Genomic DNA, 24,399 nt, shown 5'->3' on the forward strand with positions numbered 1-24,399 from the left:
GTGTCAGTATCTTACTCCCTCAGCAGTATGTTCACCTTCATTGTTCTCTTTGTTTCTGTAGCTCTTTTCAACCTTTGACACATAATATATTTATCTGTCCACTCTCCGTAGAATAGCTCTGTGAACACAAGTTTTTGTATTTCCAAACACTTAAGCAATGCTTGGCACATAATAGTTGTTCATTAAAATTATGTTTACTAAGTGAAGGAAAACAGTGATACCAAGGGAGAGTAGTTACATCCTAGATGTAGTTTGAAGAACCAGAATACTGTATTTGTTGGTGGATTAGGTGTGAGATGAAAGAAAGAGCCATCACAGATGGCTCCTCCATCTTTGGCCTAAACATATGGATAACTTCCGTTGCCATTTCTTAAGAGGGGGAAACTGAGAAGCAAATTATGGGATAAAATCAATTACAATATTCTAAGGTAACAAGTTTAGAAGTCACTGAATGGATGTTCTCAAAATTGCCTTCCACTTGATTTTGACATCTTTTGATTTTTGGAGACTACACTCACCATTTTTATTTGCATTGTATCCTTAGGTCATGCGCATTGTGGATAATGTCCGTCCTGATCGACAGACAGTTATGTTTTCAGCTACTTTTCCCAGAGCAATGGAGGCTTTGGCTCGCAGAATCCTCAGTAAACCCATTGAAGTGCAGGTTGGAGGCAGGAGTGTGGTCTGCTCAGATGTGGAGCAACAAGTGGTGGGTACAGTCTTTAAGAAACTCTCAATTCCCTGAATGTTCAGGATATGTGATTCTTGTGGGATCATTGTGATGTAGGCAGGTAATTTCTAAAATTAAATAGGATACAATTGCAGCCATTAATACTCTATATGATACACGGGAATTTGCTTTTCTTTGGACCTGCATGTTTAAAATGCTCTTAAAAAAATGCTCTTTTTAGTTCCTCCCACCAGAAGAGGTGGGCCCGTTAATAGAAATGTCACACACCTATCTTGTTTTTTAGTTAATAGATTGTGAGGTCAAGAGACAGAAGTGATTCTTTGCCCATGTCTGCAAGCCCTCTGTCAGAAAGCTACAAATTTTTTTGGTCTTACTGGTTTATCATTTAAAATCAACACTTTCGTACCCAGTCCTAAAATACATTAAGTTATTGTCATTTAGCCATTTGCCACAAATAAAATGAATATTTTTGTTTATAAGATCTCTTTGCATTTTTATTCCATTAACTTGTTGTGATTTGCTGTTTCTAGATTGTGATTGAAGAAGAAAAGAAGTTCTTGAAGTTACTTGAGCTTCTTGGCCATTATCAAGAATCGGGATCTGTCATTATATTTGTGGATAAGCAGGAACATGCAGATGGTCTTCTGAAAGATTTAATGAGAGCATCGTATCCTTGCATGTCCCTTCATGGAGGTAATGTCTGCTGAAGTACCTAGTGAGTGCCTGACTTGACCAAGGACTGCTCTGTACGGTGTGCTTACTGGGTACTGTAGTTTAGAACCAGAGTTTGGATCTTCTACCTCTACTTCTTTTTCACTCACAAGTCTGGGGGCTAAGCATTGTTACTATTCCATCTTTGAGGTAAAGAAGATAAGGCAGGAGAAGATTGGTTTGACCAAACCATATTGCCGTTAATCAGCTAGGGAGAAGAGCTTTAATTGAAAGTAACGTTATATTTTCTGTGTGACATCTCCATCGTTACATCTATGTGAGACTTAGAACACTAAACGTATGTAACACACAGTTTGAATTCCCCTCATTAAGGAAGTGTTCTGGCAGTCTGTGACTTTGTAATGAACCACTCCAAAATTCAGTGGCAACTGTCATTAGTTTTCTTTATAAATCTTTGCTTTAGCTAGTGCTTTAGCACTCACTATCTAGTTTCTGTATCATGCTCTATCTACTGGCGTTGCTTAATTGGGACTGGGGATCCCCTTCCAATTTGCCTTACTTATCTGGCTGGGAAGTTGATACTGGCTCTTGACTGAGCTCAATCAGGCTATTGGCAGGGGTCCTGCCCCTTCCCTTTGCCGATCTCTCTGTGGGAATACTTGGCTAGAAGGCCAGTTAAGGCTACTTGCCAGGGCAGTTAAGGATGATACTAGGAATTGGCAGAACTTTATTTCCACCATATTCTGTAGGTCCAAATAGTCCCATGACTGGCCCAGATTCAAGGGGCTGGAGGCATGGATTTCCCTTCCTTTTTTTTTTTTTGTACATTTTATTTATTTTTGAGAGACAGAGAGAGAAAGGGTGTGAACAGGGGAGGGTCAGAGAGAGAGAAGGAGACACAGAATCCGAAGCAGGCACCAGACTCTGAACTACAGGTCAGCACAGAGCCCGACGCGAAGCTTGAACCCATGAACTGTGAGATCATGACCTGAGCCGAAGTTGGACGCTCAACTGACTGAGCCACCCAGGGGCCCCTAGACTCCACTTCTTGATAGGATGGTTGTTCCTTATGCAAAAGAACATGTAGAATAGGCCATGCTTTTGCTGTCATCTTTGGGATATGCAGTCTACGACACCAGGTTTCATTGTGGATAAAATTAAAAGGGCTCTGAGGGTATATAATTGGTTAACTTTTAATGTGTTTTTTTTTTTTTTTAAGCTTATTTCTTTTGCGGGAGAGAGAGAGAATCCGGCAAGGGGCAGAGAGAGGGGGACAGAGGATCTGTCTGTGCTGACCTCAGAGAGACCAACACGAGTCTCAAACTCATTAACCATGAGATCGTAACCTGAGCAGAAGTCAGACGCTTAAGTGTCTGAGCCACCCAGCCACCCCTGATGTTTGAAAATCACTCATGTTTTCCCCTTTGTTTTGTTATTGGGATGAAATATACATTACATAAAATTCCCCATTTAAACTATTTTAAGTTTATTATTCAGTGGCAATAAGTACATTCACAGTGCTGTGTAATAACACAGTTATGTATTTCCAGAAGTTTTTCATTATCCCAAACAGAAACTCTACCTAATAAGTGATAACTTCATTCCTGTCTCCACCTCTGGCCCCTGGAAATCTGTATTCTACTTTTGTACCTATGAATTTGCCTGTTTTAGGTACTTCACACGAGTGGAATCATACAGTGTTTGTATTTCTATGCCTGGTTTATGTCACTTAGCATGATTGTCTTTGAGGCTTTTCCATGTTTTATCATGTATCAGAATTTCCTCTCTTTTTAAATATTTTTTAAGTATTTTAATTCCAGTATAGTTAACATATAGTGCTATATTAGTTTCAGGTGTACACATTTCTATACATTAGTCAGTGCTCATCATAAGTGTATTCTTTAATCCCTGTTATCTATTCCACCCACGTACTTCCCCTCTGGTAACTGCCTCTTTGTTCTGTTAGGACTGTGTTTCTTTGTTTGCCTCCCTTTCTCTCTCTCTCTTTTTTTTTCCTTTGTTCATTTGTGTTTTTCCTAAATTCCACTTATGAGTTAAGTTGTATGGTATGTATCTTTCTGAGACTGACTTCCTTCACTTAGCATTGTATTTCTCCCTTCATCCATGTTGTTGCAAACAGCAGTATTTCATTCTTTTTGATGGCTGAAAGTATTCCTCTGTTTGTGTGTGTGTGTGTGTGTATGTGTGTTCACATCTTTATCTATTCATCTATCAATGGATACTTGGTGGCTTCCATAATTTGACTATTTTAATTTTTTTAATTGAGACAGAATTATGAGTGGGGGAGGGGCAGAGAGAGAGGGAGACACAGAATCTAAAGCAGGTTCCAGGCTCCAAGCTGTCAGCACAGAGCCCGATGCGGGGCTTGAGCCCACAAACTGTGAGATCATGACCCAAGCTGAAGTCGGCCACTTAACCAACTGAGCCACCCAGGTCCCCTAATTTGGCTATTTTAAATAATGCTTCAGTAAATACAGGGGTTCATATGTCCTTGTGTACTTTTTTTGAATGAGTTTTTTCTTGTTCTTCTGTAAGTACCCGATAGTGGGATTACTGGATCATAGGGTAGTTCTATTTTTTATTTTATTGTTTTAGAGAGAGAGAGAGAGAGAGAGAGAGAGAGCGCGCGCGCGCACATGAGTGGGGAAGAGGGTGACTCAAGCAGGACCAGGTTCAGCATGGAGCCTAATGGGGGGGTTTGATCCCTTTACCTGATCATGACCTGAGCCAGAATCAGGAGTCACATGCTCCACTGACTCAGCAACCCTCGTGCCATAGTATAGTTCTATTTTTAATTTTTGTGGAACTTCCATACTCTTTTCCATGGTGGCTGCATTAGTTTGCATTCCCACCAACAGTAGGTGCAAGTTCCTTTTTCTTCACATCCTTGCCATCGCTTGTTGTTTCTTATGTTGTTGATTTTAGCTACTCTGACAGGTGTGACGTGATATCTCATTGTAGTTTTGATTTATATTTTTCCTGATGATTAGTGTGCTGAACATCTTTTCATGTGTGTTGGCCATCAGGATGTCTTCTTTGGAGAAATGTCTGTTCACATCTTATGCCCATTTTTTAATTGGATTATTTGTTTTTTGGGTGTTGAGTTTTATAAGGTCTTTATGCGTTTTGGATGCCACCCTTTTGTCAGATATGTCACTTGCAAGTATGTTCTCCCATTCAGTAGGTTGTCCTTTGGTTTTGTTGATTATTTCCTTTGCTTCACAGAAGCTTGCTGTTCTGATGTAGTGCCAGTAGTTTATTTTCTTTGTTTTGCTTTTTTGTTTTGTTTTGTTTTTTAAGATTTTACTTTTAAGTGAGATTACACTCAATGTGGAGCTCACAACCTTGAGATCAAGAGTTGCACTTCTATCAATTGAGCCAGCCAGGCACCTCGTTTTTCTTTCCTTTGCTTCAGGAGACATAACTACAAAAATGTTCTTTTCCCAATGTCAGAAAAATTACTGTCTCTTCTCTCTTCTAGGATTTTTATGGTTTTAGGTCTCACATTTAGGTCTTTAATTCATTTTGAGTTTATTTTTGTTTGTGGTGCAAGAAGAATTTCTTTTTTTTTAAAAGCTAAATGATATTCCATTATATGTTTATGTCACATTTCCTTTATTCATTCACCTGTTGACGGACACTTGGATTTTTCTTAGCATTGTATTACTCTTGTGAGTAATGCTACTTGAATACTGGTGGACAAGTATCCGTTTGAGTTCCTGTTTTCATTTCTTTCGGGTACATAGCGGGGGCAGGATTGGTGGCCATATGGTAGGTCCGTTTTTAACTTTTTATGGAACCTATAAGCCACTTTTTATAATATTACACCATTTTGCGTTCCAGTAATGCATGAGGGTTCCACTTTACCTACAGCCTGGCCAGCACTTGTTGTTTTCTATTTTTGTTAATAATAGTTGATGCTAATAAATACGAAGTAGTTTGACGTTGTGGTTTTGATTTGCATTTCCCTTATGACTGAGATTGAATATCTTTTTATGTGCTTATTATGTATATGTTTTGAAGAATTGTCTATTCTTCGTTTTTGCCCATTTTTAATTAGGTTATTTAGATTTTTTTTCATTGATGAATTGAAGGATTTCTTTATATGTTCTTTTTTAAAACTTTTTTTAATGTTTTTTTAAATTTTTGAGAGACAGAGAGAGATAGTGCAAGCAGGGAAGGGTCAGAGAGAGAGGGAAATACAGAATCTGAAGCAGGCTCCAGGCTCTGAGCTAGCTGTCAGCACAGGCGCCCCTAGAGCACTTTTAGATGAACAGCAAATCTGAGCAGAAGTTACAGAGTTCGCATATATCCCTTGCACCCATACATGCACAGCCTCCTCCACTATCAACATCCCACACCACAGACTTATATTTCTTACAATCATTGAACTTATATTGACATCACTGTCACCCAGAGTCCCTGGTTTACATTAGGATTCACTCTTGGTGTTATACAGTCTGGATTTGGACAAATTCATAATGACATATTTGCCAATATGTAGTACCTACCATACTACATCACTCATATAGAAAAGACTACCTTAAGAATTCTCTGTGCTCTGCCTATTCATCCCTCTCTCCTGTATCCCTTTACTGCCAGTAATCCTTTTTTTTCTTTCTTCTTCTTTTTTTTAAAGTAGGCATGCCCAAGATGCAGGGCTTGAATTCATGGCCCTGAGGTCAAGACCTGAACCAAGATCAAGAGTTGGACACTGAAGCCAATGAACCACTAAGCCACCCAGGCACCCCAGCCACTAAGCTTTTTAGTGTCTCTACAATTTTACCTTTCCAGCATGTCCATGTCTACTTTTAATCATTAGGACAGATAGTAATGACTTATAATAGATGTTTTATTTTGGCTCTGTTAGTGTTTTCATTCCTGAAAATATTTTGGTTGCCATTAGTTGCAACGTTTCTAGTCTAGAACTTTAGTTTTTCTCCACATTTGAAACATGGGGCTCAGCTTTCTTTCCCTAGATGACTTCTTTTCTCTCCTGTTTGTTTTTTAATGCTTTTAAATATAATTTAATTTTTCTAATGTTTATTTTTATTTTTGATGGAGAGATAGGGAGGGAGGGTGGGGGAGGGACAGAGAGAGAAGAGAGAGAGAATCTGAAGCAGGCTCTGTGTTGTCAGCACAGAGCTTGTCGCCCACCTCCAATTTACGAACTGAGATCATGACCTGAGCTGAAATTGAGCATTGGACCAAATGACTAAGCCACCCAGGTGCCCCAGTAGTTTTTAAATATTTTGATTAAAACAGGTATGTCCCTGTAGGTTTTGTGTCTCAAAGCAAATGCTTCTGTTTATTGTGAATGTAAGATTTATGCATTAGCTTAGACATTGTTTTTAAGTCACTTTGTAGTAGAATAGCATGTTGAACTTTTTTCTTTTTATAATGTTTATTTAAAAATTTTTTTTATGTCTATATTTTATTTTGAGAGACAGAGACAGAGAGTGAGCGCGGGAAGGGCAGAGAGAGAGGGAGACACAGAATCTGAAGCAGGCTCCAGGCTCTGAGCTATGAGCACAGAGCTTATCGTGGGGCTCAAACCCATGTTCTGTGAGATAATGACCTGAGCCAAAGTCGGATGTTTAACCGACTGAGCCACCCAGGCGCCTTTAGCGTTTATTTTTGAGAGATAGAGGGAGGCAGAGTGTGAGTGCGGGAGGAGCAGAGAGAGGGAGACACAGAATTTGAAGCAGGCTCCAGGCTCTGAGCTACTTGCACAGAGCCCTATATGGGGCTCTAACCCATGAACCATGTGATCATGACCTGACCCAAAGTTAGACACTTAACCGACTGAGCCACCCAGGTTCCCTCAGTTTCCTGAATTTCTGAAGGAAAACTAGGAAGAAGTTTTTATTATGACTGTTGTCGTTAAGCTCTTTTAATGTACAAGCAAATAAAAGCCAATTTGCTATATAAGTATAAAAATGTAGAAATTATTTAGGCCTCTTTAAAATTTAAAGTTGTAATCATAAAATTCCTAATGTGCACATAAAATTAATGTGCACTTTATGCCTACCACATAGTGTAATGGCGTAGTGAGAAGGATGCTCAGAGACGCCGTGCATGCTCTGTCTTCTGTTGAGCTGCCTTTAGTTCCTCATGGCTTCAGGTCCAGCGGGGAGGAGCAATGGCAGGAAGTAGGAGAGTGGATTATGTGTTCTGCCTATTCCTGGTCTTAGCCTGACACAATTTTTTAAGTACAGCAATCAAAACATTCTATTGTGGCTTACCTTTTTTAGACATTTGTTGGCACAAAAGGGCAGGCCATTGTGGCTTATGAACATAATAAATGGGGAACGTGTTCTTAGTACTCTCTTTTTTGACCTATCACGTACCTGCATTCCTTTCAAGTAGGTTACAAATGAAAGAAAATGAAAATACTTTCATTGAACCATGGCTGCAGTTTCTAGTTTGTCTTCCATCCATATCTTAGCTTTTGCATTGATACTGAATTATTTAAAATTTTCTAAAAAACACAGTGCATCTTATCTTGGATGCCTGGGTGGCTCAGTTGATTGGGCATCCAGCTCTTGATTTCAGCTCAAGTCATGTTTTCATGGTTCATGGGATTAAACCCTGTGAGGAGGCTGCTTGGAATTCTTCTCCTCTCTCACTGGGCTCCTCCCCCAGCTGGCACATGCTCATGCTCCCTCTCAAAATAAATAAGCAACATTAAAAAAAAAACACACACACAAACCAATGCATGCAATAGGGTAAATAATGAAATTAGAAAAGTAGCACACAGGGGTGCTTGGATGGCTCAGTTGGTTGAATGTCCAACTTTGGCTCAGGTTATGATATCACAGTTCGTGGGTTCGAGCCCCATGTCGGGCTCTGTGCTGACAGCTCAGAGCCTGGAGCCTGCATTGAATGCTGTGTCTCCCTCTCTCTCTGCCCCTTGTCCCCCTCTCTCTTTCTCTCTCTCTCAAAAATAAACATTTAAAAAATTGTTTAGAAAGGGGCGCCTGAGTGGCTCCAGTTTCAGCTTGTGTCCAATTTCAGCTAAGGTCATGATCTCACAGTTTGGGAGTTCCAGCCCCGCATTGGGCTCTGGGCTGACAGCTTGGAGCCTGGAGCCTGTTTCAGATTCTGTGTCTCCTCTCTCTGCTCCTGCCCCATTTAAATGTTTTTCTCTGTCTCTCAAAAACAAATAAATGTAAACAAATAAAATAAAAAACAGCACATAGGTTTCTACTTAGGGGTAATTATGGTATATGAGACAAGAGACTTTTTTTTTTTATAAGGTGGAATGCTTCATTGAGGCCTTGACTTACACTATTAATATCAGTTACGTTTTTTCTTTTTTCTGCAAGTAACAGAAAAAACTAGCCCAGCTCCCTTAAGTCATAAGAAATTTTTATTATTTTACAAAACATGAAATTTAATGGTAAAGTGACCCCAGAATGTTTCATTTGGTGGCGCACTGACCCTATGTTGTATTTTCTGTACTGCCATCCCGAGCGTGTTAACTTAGTTATTTCTGTTTGTTTATTTTGAGATGGGGGAGGGGCTGAGAGAGAGAGAATCCCAAGCAGACTCCCTGCTGTCTTCTCAGCCTGATGTGGGGCTTGATCTCACCAACAGTGAGATGATGACCTGAGCTGAAATCAGGAGTTTGATGCTTGACTGACTGAGCCACCCAGGCACCCCAACTTAGATATTAAGGTAGCTTTTTTCTGGCCAGAAAGGATCTGCAGTTTTAATCATTACTTTCATATCACGCAACTTACAGAGGAAGAAGAAAGACTATTTTCCATATGTGTAGGTGTCTTTTTCCCTCTTATTTTTATAACCACAATTTTTAAACAGAAAAAAATCTGTATTGGATTCTACAGCTAACATTTTGTTGTATTTCTCTCACGTCTTCAGCCATCTGTCTATTTTACCTACTCATCATATTTCTTAGTTTTTTGATATGTTTCAAAGAAAGTTGTAGCATCAGCATATTTCAATATGCAGATGGTTAACACCAGTTAAAATTTTTATTTTATTTTTTAAAAATACTATGTTTTTTAAGTAAACTCTGTCTCCATTGTAGGCCTCAAACTCAAGACCCCCAAGATCAAGAGTTGTATACTCAGCCACCTGAGCCAGCCAGGCACCCCTCCCCCCTGCCTCTGCAAGTTTTTTAAAAAATAAACTGTAGGTAAACGACTGTGAAATGTACATACCTTAAGTGTGCTATTTGATGCTTTTTGGCAAATATATATAAGCTGTGAAACCCAAACCTCTATTCAGATATAGCCTCAGAACTTTCCTTCAGTTAATTCCTGTTCTCACCTCCACAGGCAGCCACTTTTTTCATTTTTTTCCCAACATGTATTTGTTGCAGTTTTAGAATTTCAAATAATTGAAATCATACTTTCTGAACTTTTTTGTGTCATGTTATCTTTCATTCAGCCTTTTTTTAAATGTGCATCAGAAAAAAGTTTATTAAAGTATAATATTAGAAAATAAGAACAGTAGGGAAAGCTCTCTTCAAATTTTTTTTTAACGTTTATTTATTTTTGAAAGACAGCATGAGCAGGGGAGGGTCAGAGAGAGAAGAACACACAGAATCCGAAGCAGGTTCCAGGCTCTGAGCTGTGAGCACAGAGCCCAGTGTGGGGACTCAAACTCACAAATCATGAGATCATGACCTGAGCTGAAGTTTGCTGCTTAACCAACTGAGCCACCCAGGCGCTCTGGGAAAGCTCTCTTTATAGAGAGGGGACATTCACAAGTGACTGCCTGTGGACTATAGGTAAGGGCCTTTGTGTTATGAGGTTCTGGTCACCCACCCCTTCCCATCCCCCTTGTTCCTTCTCAGGTTCTACCCTTATTGGCTTGATAGCTTTAGGTGCTGGGTTGTCCATTCCTCATTGTCTAGTTTCCATCATATGAGGGATGGTCATTGGTCTCATTCAGCATGTTTTTGAGATTCATCCATGTTGTTGCATTACCAGTAGTTCTTTTCTTGTTGTTAATACTCTTTTGTATAAATTTACCCCACTTGGTTCGGTTCATTTCTGTTCACACCTGGGCTCTTTCTCATTTTTCTGCTGCTTCAGCCATCCCACAGGGAATAATATAATCGGGTTACAAAACAGTTTCATCACCCCCTAAAACTCCCTTGTCCTGTACCTACAAAAGTAACTAAAAAGTTAATTCTCCTCCTGTTTATAATCCCTGTCAACCATTGGTGTGTTTTTATAAGAATATTTGTAAATGTAGGTCATACATTATGCAGTTGACTCTTCCTCCTCAGTGTAATGATTTTCAGGTCCCCTGAAGTTGTTGCACAGTCGTCTCTTTTCACTGTCCAGGAATATTTATTGTATGGGTGTACCACAGTTTGTGCATCTTCCTCTGTTGAAGGACGTTTGTGTTTTTTTCCAGTTTTAGACAAAAATCAATAGAGGTGCTATTAAATGTTCAAATACGGGTTTCTGTGTGAAAATAGTTTTCCTTTCTCTAGGATAGGTAGCTAGGAATGGGATTGCTGGGTCGTATGTTAAGTGTATCTGGGCATGGTTTCCTTTGTGTTTGTTTACTCATGGTTCACTGAACTTGTAGAATCTGTAAGTTTATGTGTTTTGGACATAATTTGGGACAAATTTGGGAAATTCTTGATTGTGTATCTTTATTTTTTTTTCCTGAGCTATTTTTCTTCTCTTTGGGATTCCAGTTAGGTGTATGTTCAGCCCTTTAGTACCATCTCCCATATCTTTGATCCTTTTTGTTCACTTGTGTTTTTCAACCTTTTTTTCTCCTCTGTAATTAATATTGGGTCATTTCTTTACTGTCTTCAAGTTCAAGGTTTCCTTTTTGTTCCCTTTTATCTGCTGTTAAGTCTATACAGTGACTCTTTAAATTCAGATAATATATTCTTTTAGTTCTAGAATTTCTAGTTGGCTTTCTCTTATATTTTCTTGTTTCTCTAATAAGATTTCCTAGCCATTCATATGCGCATTTAAAAATTTTTCCTTGATCACAGTCACAACAGTTGCTTTAAAAAAAATTGGACTTTTAGGGCACCTGGGTGGCTTAGTAGGTTAGGTGTCTGACTCTTGATTTCGGCTCAGGTCATAATCTCATGCTTTGTAGGATCAGGCACCATGTCGGACTCTGCACTGACAGCACAGAACGTGTTTGGGATTCTCTTTCTCCGTCTCTGCTCCTCCAACACGCATGCATGTGCACAGCGCTCGCGCACGCACGCTTTCTCTCTCTCTCTCTCTCTCTCAAAAATAAACAAATAAATAAATAAAAATTTTTGACTATTAATCATAAAATCTTGGTCATCTTGTTAGTTTCTATTATCTTTTCTTTTTATTTTTTTATATATTTTTATTTTTTAATCTAATAATTTTGATTTGTATACTGGACTTTATGAACAATACATTGTAGGATCTTAATTCTCTTATATTTTCCCTTAAGACTGTTTTATTTTGTTTTAATAAGGTATTAACTTGGTTGGACCCTTATTTTAAACTGTTTTTTTTTTTAATTAAAAAAATTTTTTTTTTATAGTTTATTTTTGAGACAGAGAGAAATGGAGCACAAGTGGGGTAGGGGCAGATACAGAGGGAGACACAGAATCTGAAATAGCCTCAAGGCTCTGAGCTGTCAGTACAAAACCCTATGTGGGGCTTGAACCCATGAAGCACAAGATCATGACCTGAGCTGAGGTTGGACACTTAACCAACTGAGCCATCCAGGCACCCCAAATTCAGTGTTTCTTTTAATGGGGAACATCTGAAATCTCTGTTTATTTATTTATTAAAAAATTTTTTTTAACATTCATTTTTGAGAGACAGAGACAAACAGTGTGTGCAGGGAAGAGGCAGAGAGAGAAAGAGACACAGAATCTGAAGCAGGCTCCAGGCTCTGAGCTGTCAGCACAGAGCCTGACCTGTGGGGCTTGAACTCAGGGACTGTGAGATCATGGCCTGAGCTGAAGTCAGATGCTCAACCACTTGAGCCACCAGACACCCCTCTCTTAATTTCTTTTACCCATAGCTAGGTTGCTTGGATTCGGTCCCATGCATGCATAGTTAAGGGGCCCCATATTTTTGCCTGTCTACTCTATTGTTTTTTTCCTGGATTCATCTTCTATTTTCTGGTCCGGAGTTTGTCCTGAACTCTTCTTTTTCTTTTTGTCAATAAGACTGTATTTCTATTCAAATTTGACTCCCTCCCCCCCCACCTTGGGTTCCCAAGGCTTTCCCCCAAATGGAAAGTTTAAAGTAAATAAATAGAATCCTGTAAATTCAACCACTGCCAGTATATTATTCCAAATGTCAAAAATTCCTGTTTCTGCTTGCTTTTAGTCATACTTTTGTGGCTTCAGGTGGTTTTGTGTGTGGGATTTTTTTTTTTTTCAGTATTTTGCCCAGAATTTATAGTTGCCATCTACAGGAGGATTTGTCCAATAAGAGCTTTTCCTACATTGAGGGATATTATTTTTTATATAAGTAATAAGAACATTAACCACCCCATAATCCCTTGTTTGTACTTCTCTTATCTCTTTGGTTAAAATTGCATCACATACTTATGCCTAAATCATTTGTAAACAAGCAGAATGACTAATGATTCCTAAAGTATTATCCTGTGACCCTTGAGGGCCAGAGACTTTCAGGGGTCCATGAGATCAGAAGTATTCGTGTAATAACCTCACTATGTGATTTGCCGTTTTCACTTTGATTCTGTTAGGACTCTAATAGTAGAGTTTTCTGAAGGCTTCATGGGATGTTATATTGCTCCAGATGGAATGTAGAAGATATGAGTCTCCGACTATCTTCTATTAAGCCAGATGCCCCTAAATTTTAATATGTAATTGCTTTTCATTTATTTTTAAACAAGTTCATAAGTATTTAAAAATTTTCTCAACTCTGGTGTCTAGTATATTAAATTTTGGTAGAGATGATCTATGTAAAGTAAAGCTCTCTTGGTGTCATCCTTGTTAAGTTTTACAAAAGAGGCCTTAATGACAAAGTTTGAGAAGTTAAAAGTAAGAATTAGGCTTATCTCTGGTTTCATATATGTGATCATGTGCTGGGTGGGTAGGTGAACAGATTTGGAGTTCTATTAAAAAGGACAGTTGGGGTGCCTGGGTGGCTCAGTGAAGTGTCCGACATCAGCTCAGGTCATGCTCTTACAGTTCATGAGTTCGAGCCCCACATCGGACTCTGTGCTGACAGTTCAGAGTCTGGAAGCTGCTTCAGATTCTGTCTTCATCTCTGTTTGCCCCTCCCCTGCTACCACACTATTCTTTTCTCTCTCTTTCCCTCACTCCTTCCCTCATTCCCTCACTCTTCTTCCCTCTCTCCCTCTTTCCCCCTCCCCACACAAATATAAATAAACATTAAGAAAAAAGGAAGAGAGTTAATTGCTTTGGGGCAGGTATTCCATATACTTCATTTAGCATTTTATATTCACTTCATGGAATAAAGTATGTGTAGCTGAGTTAGGTAGTCAGGATACTTCAGTCTAAAGTAAAAGTTTTGGTACATTTTAATTTTAAATTTAATTTATATTGGTATTGACTTCGTTAATTTTTCTTAGACTTTTGGGTTCAGTGTTGGATTCTAGTTATTTTGACCTTAGATCCAAATAATTCTTTAATTCAGTCTTTGAAGAGTACACTTAATCATTTTTTAATGTTTATTTATAATTGAGAGGGAGAGAGAGAGAGAGACAATGGGAGTATAGGAGATGCTGAGAGAGAGGGAGACAACAGAATTTGAAGCAGGCTTCAGGCTCTGAGCCGTCAACACAGAGCCTGATGCGGGGCTCGAACCCACAAATGTGAGATCATGACCTGAGCTGAAGTCAAGACACTTAACCGACTGAGCCATCTCGGTGCCCCAAAGAGTACATTTAAATTTTAGGCGATAATGGAGCACGTGGGTGGCTCAGTCGGCTAAGCCTCTGACTTCGGCTCAGGTCAGATCTCACATTTGTGGGTTCGAGCCCCGCGTCAGGCTCTGTGCTGACAGCTAGCTCAGAGCCTGGAGCCTGCTTCCGGTTCTGTGCCTCCTTCTCTCTCTGCCCCTCCCCCTCTCATGCTCTGTCTCTCCCTGTATCAAAAAATAAAATAAAACATTTAAAAAAATTTAAATTTTAGGCGATAATATTAATTAGCATTGATATTTATTTAGATATTAAGTATTTTGTGTATTTTAAACTCATTTCATATGAAGCCTTAGATTATCTCCTGCAAAAATAAATTTCGTGGTTTGAGAATTTATCCCATTCCCTTCTCTAATTACTAGATGTTGTCCATTATCAAATTAATTTGTGGTTGATCTAGTAATAGAATATTTTGGCATTTTACACCCTCTTTTATCACTTATCCTGAGGGTTTTCTTTCTTTCTCCCCCCACCCCTTTTTTTTTTTTTTTTTGAGATTCTGCATTTCTAACAATGTCCCATGTGATGTTGCTTCGGTCCTCAGACAGAAAGCTCTAATTAACCCAGAGGAGAAGGAGAAAGATCTGAATACTGTTAATGTTGGCTGAATGTATCTGCCTTCTCTTGTTTTAACCCATAAACGGGTATAGGTTAATGAATCTGAGATGTGGCTTCTGCAGTTACACCCCACATTCACAAGAAAGGAAGCAAAACAAGGGCGGATTTGGAAGATCCATAGATGACTTAATAACAGTAGCCTTTGATCCTGCCATTAAATTTCCTTAGTGTTTTATTTTGGTATTGTAATTGGTAGACGTGTGATCATTGTAAGTTGGATTTATTCTTTACTCTGCATTTAACTTACTAGTGTGTCAGAGGAAATGAAAAATTTAAACGCAACGTGGTTTTACAATTTTTCTTTTTTTTAATTTACTTGTAGGCATTGATCAATACGATAGAGACAGCATCATAAATGACTTCAAGAATGGGACCTGCAAACTCCTCGTAGCCACTTCTGTTGCTGCCCGAGGTCTAGATGTGAAACATTTGATTCTTGTAGTAAATTATAGCTGCCCCAACCATTATGAAGATTATGTGCACAGAGCAGGACGGACTGGAAGAGCAGGCAATAAGGTAAAGATAATTTTTTAAAGTTGCTTTCCGTTGTATTAATATACAGCTTTTGTGGTTGGTTGTTTGGTTGGTTTGTTTTAGGGTTATAAGGAGTAGATGATAGGAGTTAAATGAACATTTTGAAAGTTCTCAATCATCAGAGTATGGGGATTAGTTGATGTTCATCATTTCTATCCACAGTATTATTAAAATTATTGATAATTGCTCTCTGTTTAGGCATATAGTGTTAATTGTTTATGCCCCCTTTTAGGTTTTTTTCCCCCCCTTGCTTAAAAATTTCTGAATGTGTTTTTACATACATATGTATAATTTGGGATCTTTCCTTGTTGTTTTTAAAATGTGGGATCATAAAATGTACTCCTACCCAAACTGTTAACCCTTTTTCTCATTATTCCCCTGTTATACTTTGTCTGGTAACTATATAGGTCTAAATCATTCTTTTTTAAGGCAGCAAGCAGAGTATTCTGTTGTTGGAAACATTGGTGATGATTGTGGCACCTGAGTGGCTCAGTCATTTGGGGGGTCTGACTTCAGCTCAGGTCATGATCTTACCTTTCCTGAGTTTGGGCCCCGTGTCAGGCTCTGTACTGACAGCTCAGAGCCTGGAACCTGTTTCAGATTCTCTGTCTGCCCCTCGCCTGGTTGTGCTCTTGCGCACGCACGCTCCCTCTCTCTCTCTCTGTGTCTGTCTGTCTCTTTCTCTCAAGAATAAACATTAAAAAAAAATGTAAAGACAGGAGACATTGATGATCTATTTGATAGTCCAATCCTGGACACTTCTACATCCTGAGGCAGTAATACTAATAATATATATTTATGGAGTACTTATGGAATGCCAAGCACTATTCTCAGTGCTTTCCATAAATCATCTCACGTCATCCTCACAATTTCCATTTGAGGTGAATATTACCCCATTTAATAGATGAGAAAAATTAAGGTACATGGAAGTTAATTTACTTGACTAAGCTTGCACAGCTAATACATAGTGATGACTTTTATTTATTTTTTTAAATGTTTATTTAATTTTGAGAGATTAAAAGAGACAGAGTGTGAACCAGGGGAGGCAGAGAGAAAGGAAGATACAGAATCTGAACCAGGCTCCAGGCTCTGAGCTGTCAGCAAAGAGCCTGACACAGGGCTCGAACTCATAGACTTCAAGATCATGACCTGAGCCGAAGTTGGTCGCCCAACCCACTCCGCCACCCAGGCACCCCTGACTTTTATTGTTTTAACCTGACTTATTCTGTGGATATGGGAAACTTTGTGTAAAAATGAATGTGTGCATACAAACCTTAAAATAATGTGATACCATTCTTACCACATGGACAGCACAAAAGGAGGCTGTGGGTCATGTGACTAGATATTCCTGAATTACAGTATTAAACCACGTTTTTTGCAATTTATAATAGTTCTCTGGTAGGGACAGAGTGTGTTGTGGAGGTGACAGTCTGATTGCGGTGTGCTGTTTTTCTATTCCCAATTCTTCTGAACCAAAAAGCTTCTGGGGAAATGTGAAATCTTAGGCTTTAGAAAACCCCAGGGAAGTGATACAGCTGACCTTATTTTTTGTATATAAAAACACATTACACATACACATATATATGTTTTTATGTCTTTTACTATTCTGAAAAAATATACAGGGAAAGAAATAGGTGGGAAGCTAACGTCCTAACAAGTGAATACAAGTTAGTTGTGGTAGAGCGGTGCAGTACGTAGTGTAGGAAGGGATGGAAGCAGAAAGAGGAAAAATAATATATATTAAAATTAATATGTATGATAGTGCAATGACATACACATTTATATAAAATCGAGTTTCTGTTTATGCATCAAGAAATGAGAGTGTATGGTTTTGCTTATTTTCATTATTTGTTTTCATTTTTTTAAATGTTTGTTTTTGAAAGAGAGGAGGACAGCACGAGTAGGGGAGGAACAGAAAGAGAGGGAGACACAGAATCCGAATCAGGCTCCAGACTCGAAGCTGTCAGCACAGAGCCCGATATGGGACTCGAACCCATGAATTGTGAGATCATGACCTGAGCTGAATTCGGACACTGAACTGACTGAGCCACCCAGGCGCCCCTAATTTTTTTTAACGTTTATTTATTTGTGAGAGAGAGCAGAGAAGGGCCAGAGGAAAGGGGGACACAATCTGAAGTAGGATTCGGGTTCTGAGCTGTCAGCTCAGAGTCTGACATGGGGCTGAAACTCACGGATTGAGAGATTATTACCCTGAGCCGAAGTCAGATGCCTGATGGACTGAGCCACACGAAGTCAGTCTTAAGAGGAGCCCTTAGGTGGTTCCAATTTTATGTTGTGATCTGAGTAAGAGTCATCTTGTTAGTGTCTAATAGTTGTCTTTTTTCATCATTCATTAGGGTTATGCATATACTTTTATCACAGAAGATCAAGCTCGCTATGCTGGTGACATAATTAAAGCTCTTGAATTGTCAGGAACTACGGTGCCTCCTGATCTGGAGAAACTTTGGAGTGATTTCAAAGATCAGCAGAAAGCTGTGAGTTTTTTTCAACTCCCGTTATCTTTATGCAGGTTATTATTGTGTTCTAAACCTTGAATATTTTATACTTGTAATCCTTGATAGGATTACTTTATCTTTTTAGAGGGGCAAAAGGAGTGAAAACAAAATCCCTTTTGCTTCTCCTTACTGTTTTTGTATGATCTACTTAGAGTTCTTTTTTTGTTGTTCTCATGCTAGATGAAATGTTTTGGTACATTGGTATGCACTACCTTGAAAAATACTTAAATTCCTCAACATTAAAGTTTTTCAGTATGAAATTAACTGTTTTGTTTTTCCTTGAAAGGAAGGGAAAATAATTAAAAAGAGTAGTGGGTTCTCTGGTAAGGGATTCAAGTTTGATGAAACAGAACAAGCTTTGGCTAATGAGAGGAAGAAGTTGCAGAAAGCAGCTCTTGGTCTGCAAGATTCAGATGATGAGGATGCTGCAGTTGACGTGAGTGCCATTTTTCTAACCCCCCTTCTTGGTGATTGAAACATTTGTTGCTTTTGTCCTGAAGGTTTTTATTTGTTAAGATAGCCAGTTAGTGGAAACCTTTCTGGTGTGTGCCCTTTGCAACCTTTTCTCTCTCTGTCTCCTTTTCTCCCTTTCTCTTCCTTTTCACATATGCCCTGCCCATACTCTGTATTTTCATAAAAATGAAATCATAGTGCTTTATTCTCATCTTTACAACAGAGTGTTAGGTTGAAATGTTCTCATTTTAGTAAATTCATTCTTATATTATTCTTTTTTTTAATTTTTTAAAATGTTTTATTTATTTTTGAGAGAGAGGCAGCCTGAGTAGGGGAGGGCCAGAGAGAGGAGGAGACACAGAATCTGAAGCAGGCTCTAGGCTCTGAGCTGTCAGCACAGAGCCTGACGTGGGGCTTGAACCCACGAACTATGAGATCATGACCTGAGCCCAAGTTGGACGCCTAACCGACTGAGCCACCCAAGTGCCCTTTTTCTTATATTATTTTTAATGATTATAAATTTCATTATATGGAAGTTCCACAGTTTAATAAATGAAACCCCTAATTCTGAATATGTGGCTTGTTTCTATATTTTCATATTTAGAATATACTATCATAAACTATACCTGTTTGTCCTTATACATTTAATTTTGTACATTTAGATTAAGTTTTGAGGTCAAGTGTTAAGTTTTGAGGTCGAATGTGTACGTGGAATTGCTCGGCCAAAAGTATATCTAATATGGTTCTAAAACATTGTCAGATTGTCCTCCTGTAGAGTAAGTACCAGTTCTGCACCCGCTGTAGTGGTGTGTAGGAGTGCCTGGCTTCCCACATCTTTAACAACATTGGTGCTAATATTTTTATTTAAAAAAATTTAATCATTATAGGATATCCTCATTAACAGGAATAGTTAGCAGGGTACTTGGGTTGCTCAGTTGGTAGAGTATGCAACTCTTGATCTTGGGGCATGAGTTTACTCCCTACATTGGGTGTAGAGATTACTATAAAACACACACACTGGGCGCCTGGGTGGCTCAGTCAGTTGAGCCTCCGACTTCGGCTCAGGTCATGATCTCACGTTCGTGGGTTCGAGCCCCGTGTCAGGCTCTGTGCTGACAGCTAGCTCAGAGCCTGGAGCCTGCTTCGGGTTCTGTGTCTCCTCTCTCTGCCCCCCGCCCCTCATGCTCTGTCTCTCTCTGTATCAAAAATAAATAAAACATTAAAAAAAATTTTTTTTAAACCACACACACACACACACACACACACACACACAAATACTGGGCGCCTGGGTGGCTCAGACAGTTGAGCGTCTGACTCTTGGTTTCTGATCAGTTCGTTATCTCGCAGTTCATGGGTTTGAGCCCCATGTTGGGTTCTGCGCTGACAGGGTGGAACCTGCTTGAGATTATCTCTCTGACCTTCCCCTGCTCTCTCTCACTTTCTATGTCAAAATAAATTAATTTTTTAAAAACCCAGTAATAATATTTTTTGAGTGTTAATAAGTTCCATGCACTGTGTCAAGTGCTTTATGGGTATTGTTTCATTTACCTCTGCACAGTAGCCAGACAAGGTAGATACTAATGAATGTTCTTTTTTATAAATTTTTTTTTTTTTTTTTTTTTTTTTTTTTTGGATACAGAGAGAAACAGAGCATGAGGGGGAGGGGCAGAGAGAGAAGGAGACACAGAACAGGAAGCAGGCTCCAGGCTCTGAGCTAGCTGTCAGCACAGAGCCCAGCACGGGGCTCGAACCCACGCACGTGAGATCTGACCTGAGGCGAAGTCGGAGGCTTAACCGACTGAGTCACCCAGGCGCCCCTCTATTTTATAATTGAAGAGACTGAGGCTTAGAAAGAAACTTTAGTTTTTTTCAGATTTACATAGTGATAATGGGAACAAACTAGGACCTGGACCCCATTCCATTCTTATTTCAGAGACCATGGTCTTAGCTTATGTTATTATTTGTGATCCCGTGAGTAAAGAGGGACCCTAAGGACTCAACAATGTTAGGATTTCACAGAGTGTTGTTTGGAACCCAAACCCCAGGAGCTTGAGCTTTATATGAGTATGTTTTCATTATAAAATGATTTTTGGAAAATCTGCTAAGTATATGCCTCTGAGTGGTATTAGCATGTTGAGTTATGTGTAAAGTCCTCAAGTCAAGAAGCTTATTTAACTTTGTTTAACTTAGAAGTCCTCCATGATATTTGATCTTTAATCATAGAACTTTTTTTTTTTACAGACTCTATTAAAGCTTAGCTCAATCAATTTCAGAAATCAGGAATTCATATCTTCTCATTTGAGGAAGTTGAAGCCCAGAAAAAGTATTGGGCCCACAACCACATTGACTATTACGAATAGCAAGGACCAGACCCCAGATCTCATTAGTCCTGGGCCATTTCTTTCTAGGATACCATACTGGCTTAAAAATTTTTTTTTTTATTAAAAAAAATTTTTTTTTAATGTTTTATTTATTTTGGGTACAGAGAGAGACAGAGCATGAGAAGGGGAGGGGCAGAGAGAGAGGGAGACACAGAATCTGAAGCAGGCTCCAGGCTCTGAGCTTGCTGTCTGCACAGAGCCTGACGCGGGGCTCGAACCCACAAACGTGAGATCTGACCTGAGCCGAAGCCGGCCGTTCAACCGACTGAGCCACCCAGGCGCCCCCATACTGGCTTAAAATTTAATTAAGTCATTGTTTTAGTTACTTATGGGTTATGTTGTAACAAATCAGTATACAACCTAGTAGGTTAAAACAACAGACATTTATTATCTCACATTTCCTTTGGGTTAGCAAATCAGGAGCAGTTACACTGGTAGTCGTGGCTTAGGGTCTTACTGTGACTGCAGTAATGCTGTTGTCCCAGGCTGTAGCCATCTGAAGGCTTGACTGACACAGGACCATTTTCTTTCAGGAGGCACAGTCACTGTGATGTTGGCAGGGTACCTCTCTGTTCTTTACTCTGTCTCTGTGTCTCTGTGGCAGCTGGCTTCTCCCAAAGTGAGTGACGGCAAAGAGGAAGTCTTAGGGCCTTTTATGATTTAAAATCCAAAGTCACACACTGCAACTACTACCTTATTCTGTCTGTTGAAAATAAGTCACTAAGTCCAGCCCACATTCAAAGAGGGCCTCCTCCTTTTGAAGGGGAAGAGTATTAAAGAATGTATAGACTTGCTGTATTATTACTTTGTTTATTGTTTATTTTTGAGAGCAAGAGAGACAAAAATGACTGGGGGAGGGGCAGAGAGTGAGGGAGACAAAATCTGAAGCAGGATCCAGGCCCTGCGCTGTCCACACAGAGCCCAACTTGGGGCTCAAAGTCAACAAACTGCAAGATAATGACCTGAAGTATTTATAGCCTTGTTTTAAAATCACCTCAGGTTTTAAATTTACTTAAAAAAAATTTTATTGTATGAAATATGTTGATTCCTTGGTTAATTTTTGTAAAGAATTCCAAAAGTACTGAAGTGAATAAAAACTAACATCATACACATTACTCATGCTTCATTTTTTGTGTTTTGGAATTTAATGCCATGTATCCTATTTATTATTTTTCTTAATTTATTTATTTTGAGAGAGAGAGAATGAGTCCCAAGTAGGCTCTGCACTGTGAGTATAGAGCCTAATTTGGAGCTCAAATTCATGAACTCTGAAATCATGATCTGAGCTAAAATTCAAGAGCCAGACACTTAACAGACTGAGCCACCCAGGCGGCTCATCCTATTTAATTTAAAAGTTTTATTCCTTTGGGGCACCTAGGTGTCTCTGTTGGTTAAGCTTCTGACTTTGGCTCAGGTCATGATCTCAAGGTTTGTGGCTTCGAGCCCCACATTGGGCTCTGTGCTGATAGCTTGGAACCTGGAGCCTGTTTTGGATTCTGTGTCTCCTCTCTGTGCTACTCCCCAGCTTATACTGTCTTTCTCTCTCTCTCTCAAAAATAAACATTTAAAAAAAAGTTTTATTCACTTAAATGTTAAGTTTAAATTAGTTGATAACTAAAATTCCTAGTTAGATAACAGGTATTGTAAAAGGAAGTTAAGTTGATTGTTTTGATTTCAGAGAACTTTGTTAGTTAACCCAATTTTTTAAAATGCTAAACAAGTTATGCTCTGCATTTGAGTTTTACCAGTTAAGACCTTATTAGCCTGCATTAAGTATATCAAGGGATTTACATCTCTGTAGTTGGCATTGCCAGTAGTCGTTGTTACACAGAAGGCATGATTAAAAGGAAACGCAAATAGCGTATGAAGTACATGTGTCCATCCTCAGGATGACACAGTGGCAGTTGGACTCATGTGGCTCCTGGGCAGCTCAGGTGTTCACCCATTGTTCTTGCTTTGATGAGAAACCAACCTTCCTTTTTTCCCCTTTTTTGAGTTCAAAGGAATAAAACAGTAAAGCCTTCTTTTCTGATTCTGTTAACCAGATTTTAAAAAATTGTTTATTTATTTTTGAGAGACAGCACAAGCAGGGGAGGAGTGGAAAGAGAGGGAGACACAGAGTCTGAAGCAGGGTCCAGGCTCTGAGCTGTCAGCACAGAGCCTGACTTGGGGCGCAAATGCACAAACCTTGAGATCCTGACCTAAACCAAAGTCAGTCACTCAAGCGAGACACCCAGGCACCGCTGTTAACCAGTTAAGGCAAAATCATTTACATTTTAGGAATTGGGGAGGATTTTGGGAGTCCCACCTTAGGAACATGTACCATTCCCCTGAGGATGGTTGACTCTATTTTTAGTGGCCCCCTGGCCTGCAGTTACTGCCTTTCTTCCAGCCTATCACTGCTGTTTAATTTGGCCTCAAGGCCTGAGCCATGAAGCATGTCAGCTGTGTCCAGTTGCGTGCTTTGTCTCAACATGTTTTTCACTTGCTGAACTGGGATGTATTTTATTTTCTAGACCGCTCAGGGGTCTGCTTAAGTGGTTTACATAGCGTATCTGTTTTCTTTACCTCTCCTCTCTTTCCCATTCTTTTTTCTTTTTCCTGCCATAGATAACTGAATTTTTTAAATGAAATGTGCCACTCTTAACAAATAGCTGATATGGTTTCCTGTTGATCTGTATGGTTGAATTAACATAAATACAACTGTCTTATTCTAGTAATCTGATGGAAATATTCTTTATTAGATATACTTAAACTTGTATTTTTAACCCAATTTTATTAATCCTTTTTTTTTCTTATTTAGATTGATGAACAAATCGAAAGTATGTTTAATTCGAAGAAGAGAGTAAAAGATATGGCTGCTCCTGGAACATCTAGCGTTCCTGCTCCAACCGCGGGAAATGCCGAGAAATTAGAAATAGCCAAGAGATTGGCTCTTAGGATCAATGCTCAGAAGAATTTGGGCATTGAGTCTCAGGTATTAAGTAATTTGTTCCGAGTCTTACTCAGTACATTTTATGTCAGCACCAGTGAATAGGTTTTCCTAGACATTGAGTTAGTGGGAATTTAACACTAATCTAAATACAGAATTCTTTAAATACTGCATTTGGATGATTCCTCTAGTATGGTTAACTGAGGTCTTAATCCGTATTTTGGAAGCCCTAACTGAAGCATGTTAGCTCTAGATAGTTTTGATGAAGTAATATTCTGATTGATCTTACCAAAATGTTATGGAAATAACTCGGTTTTATTTCTTGATCTGCTTTTATTGGGTGGGTTGTTGGGAAGTATAAATACCCAGTTACATAACTCATACTAACATGAGCTTTAAACAGTGGAAAATGTATTAAATATTTGACATGCCATCTTTCTCTTGGGAGCTTCTTTATTAATTGTTAAAAATTATCATTGAGTTAATTTTTAATTAAGTACATTTTCATAGTATTCCCAAAGAATAGTTTTTGGTTTTTTTTGTTTTTTTTTAGTTTGTTAATTTTAACAGTGTTTTGAGGATTTTGAGGTTTTGGACCTGCAGGACCCTGTGTCCAGGAGGCTGGATCGGTTCAGGACTATAGTGCCCTGCAGGTGGGGGGACCGAGCCAGA

At 39.0% G+C, this 24,399-nt stretch overlaps 1 protein-coding gene across 1 annotated transcript in view; it reads left to right on the plus strand.

Annotated features, from left to right (window-relative positions):
• The window catches only part of DDX46 (DEAD-box helicase 46), a 69,340-nt gene that overhangs the window by 32,757 nt on the left and 12,184 nt on the right, over positions 1–24,399 (plus strand). Inside the window, exons 14-19 of the mRNA XM_029941936.1 lie at positions 545–709; positions 1,222–1,384; positions 15,234–15,427; positions 17,803–17,940; positions 18,248–18,397; positions 23,599–23,772. Of these exons, the coding sequence (XP_029797796.1) occupies positions 545–709; positions 1,222–1,384; positions 15,234–15,427; positions 17,803–17,940; positions 18,248–18,397; positions 23,599–23,772 (984 nt within the window). The remainder of the gene's footprint in view (positions 1–544; positions 710–1,221; positions 1,385–15,233; positions 15,428–17,802; positions 17,941–18,247; positions 18,398–23,598; positions 23,773–24,399) is intronic.

The sequence above is a fragment of the Suricata suricatta genome, chromosome 6 (assembly GCF_006229205.1).
Source record: "Suricata suricatta isolate VVHF042 chromosome 6, meerkat_22Aug2017_6uvM2_HiC, whole genome shotgun sequence".
Taxonomy (NCBI): Eukaryota; Metazoa; Chordata; class Mammalia; order Carnivora; family Herpestidae; genus Suricata; species Suricata suricatta.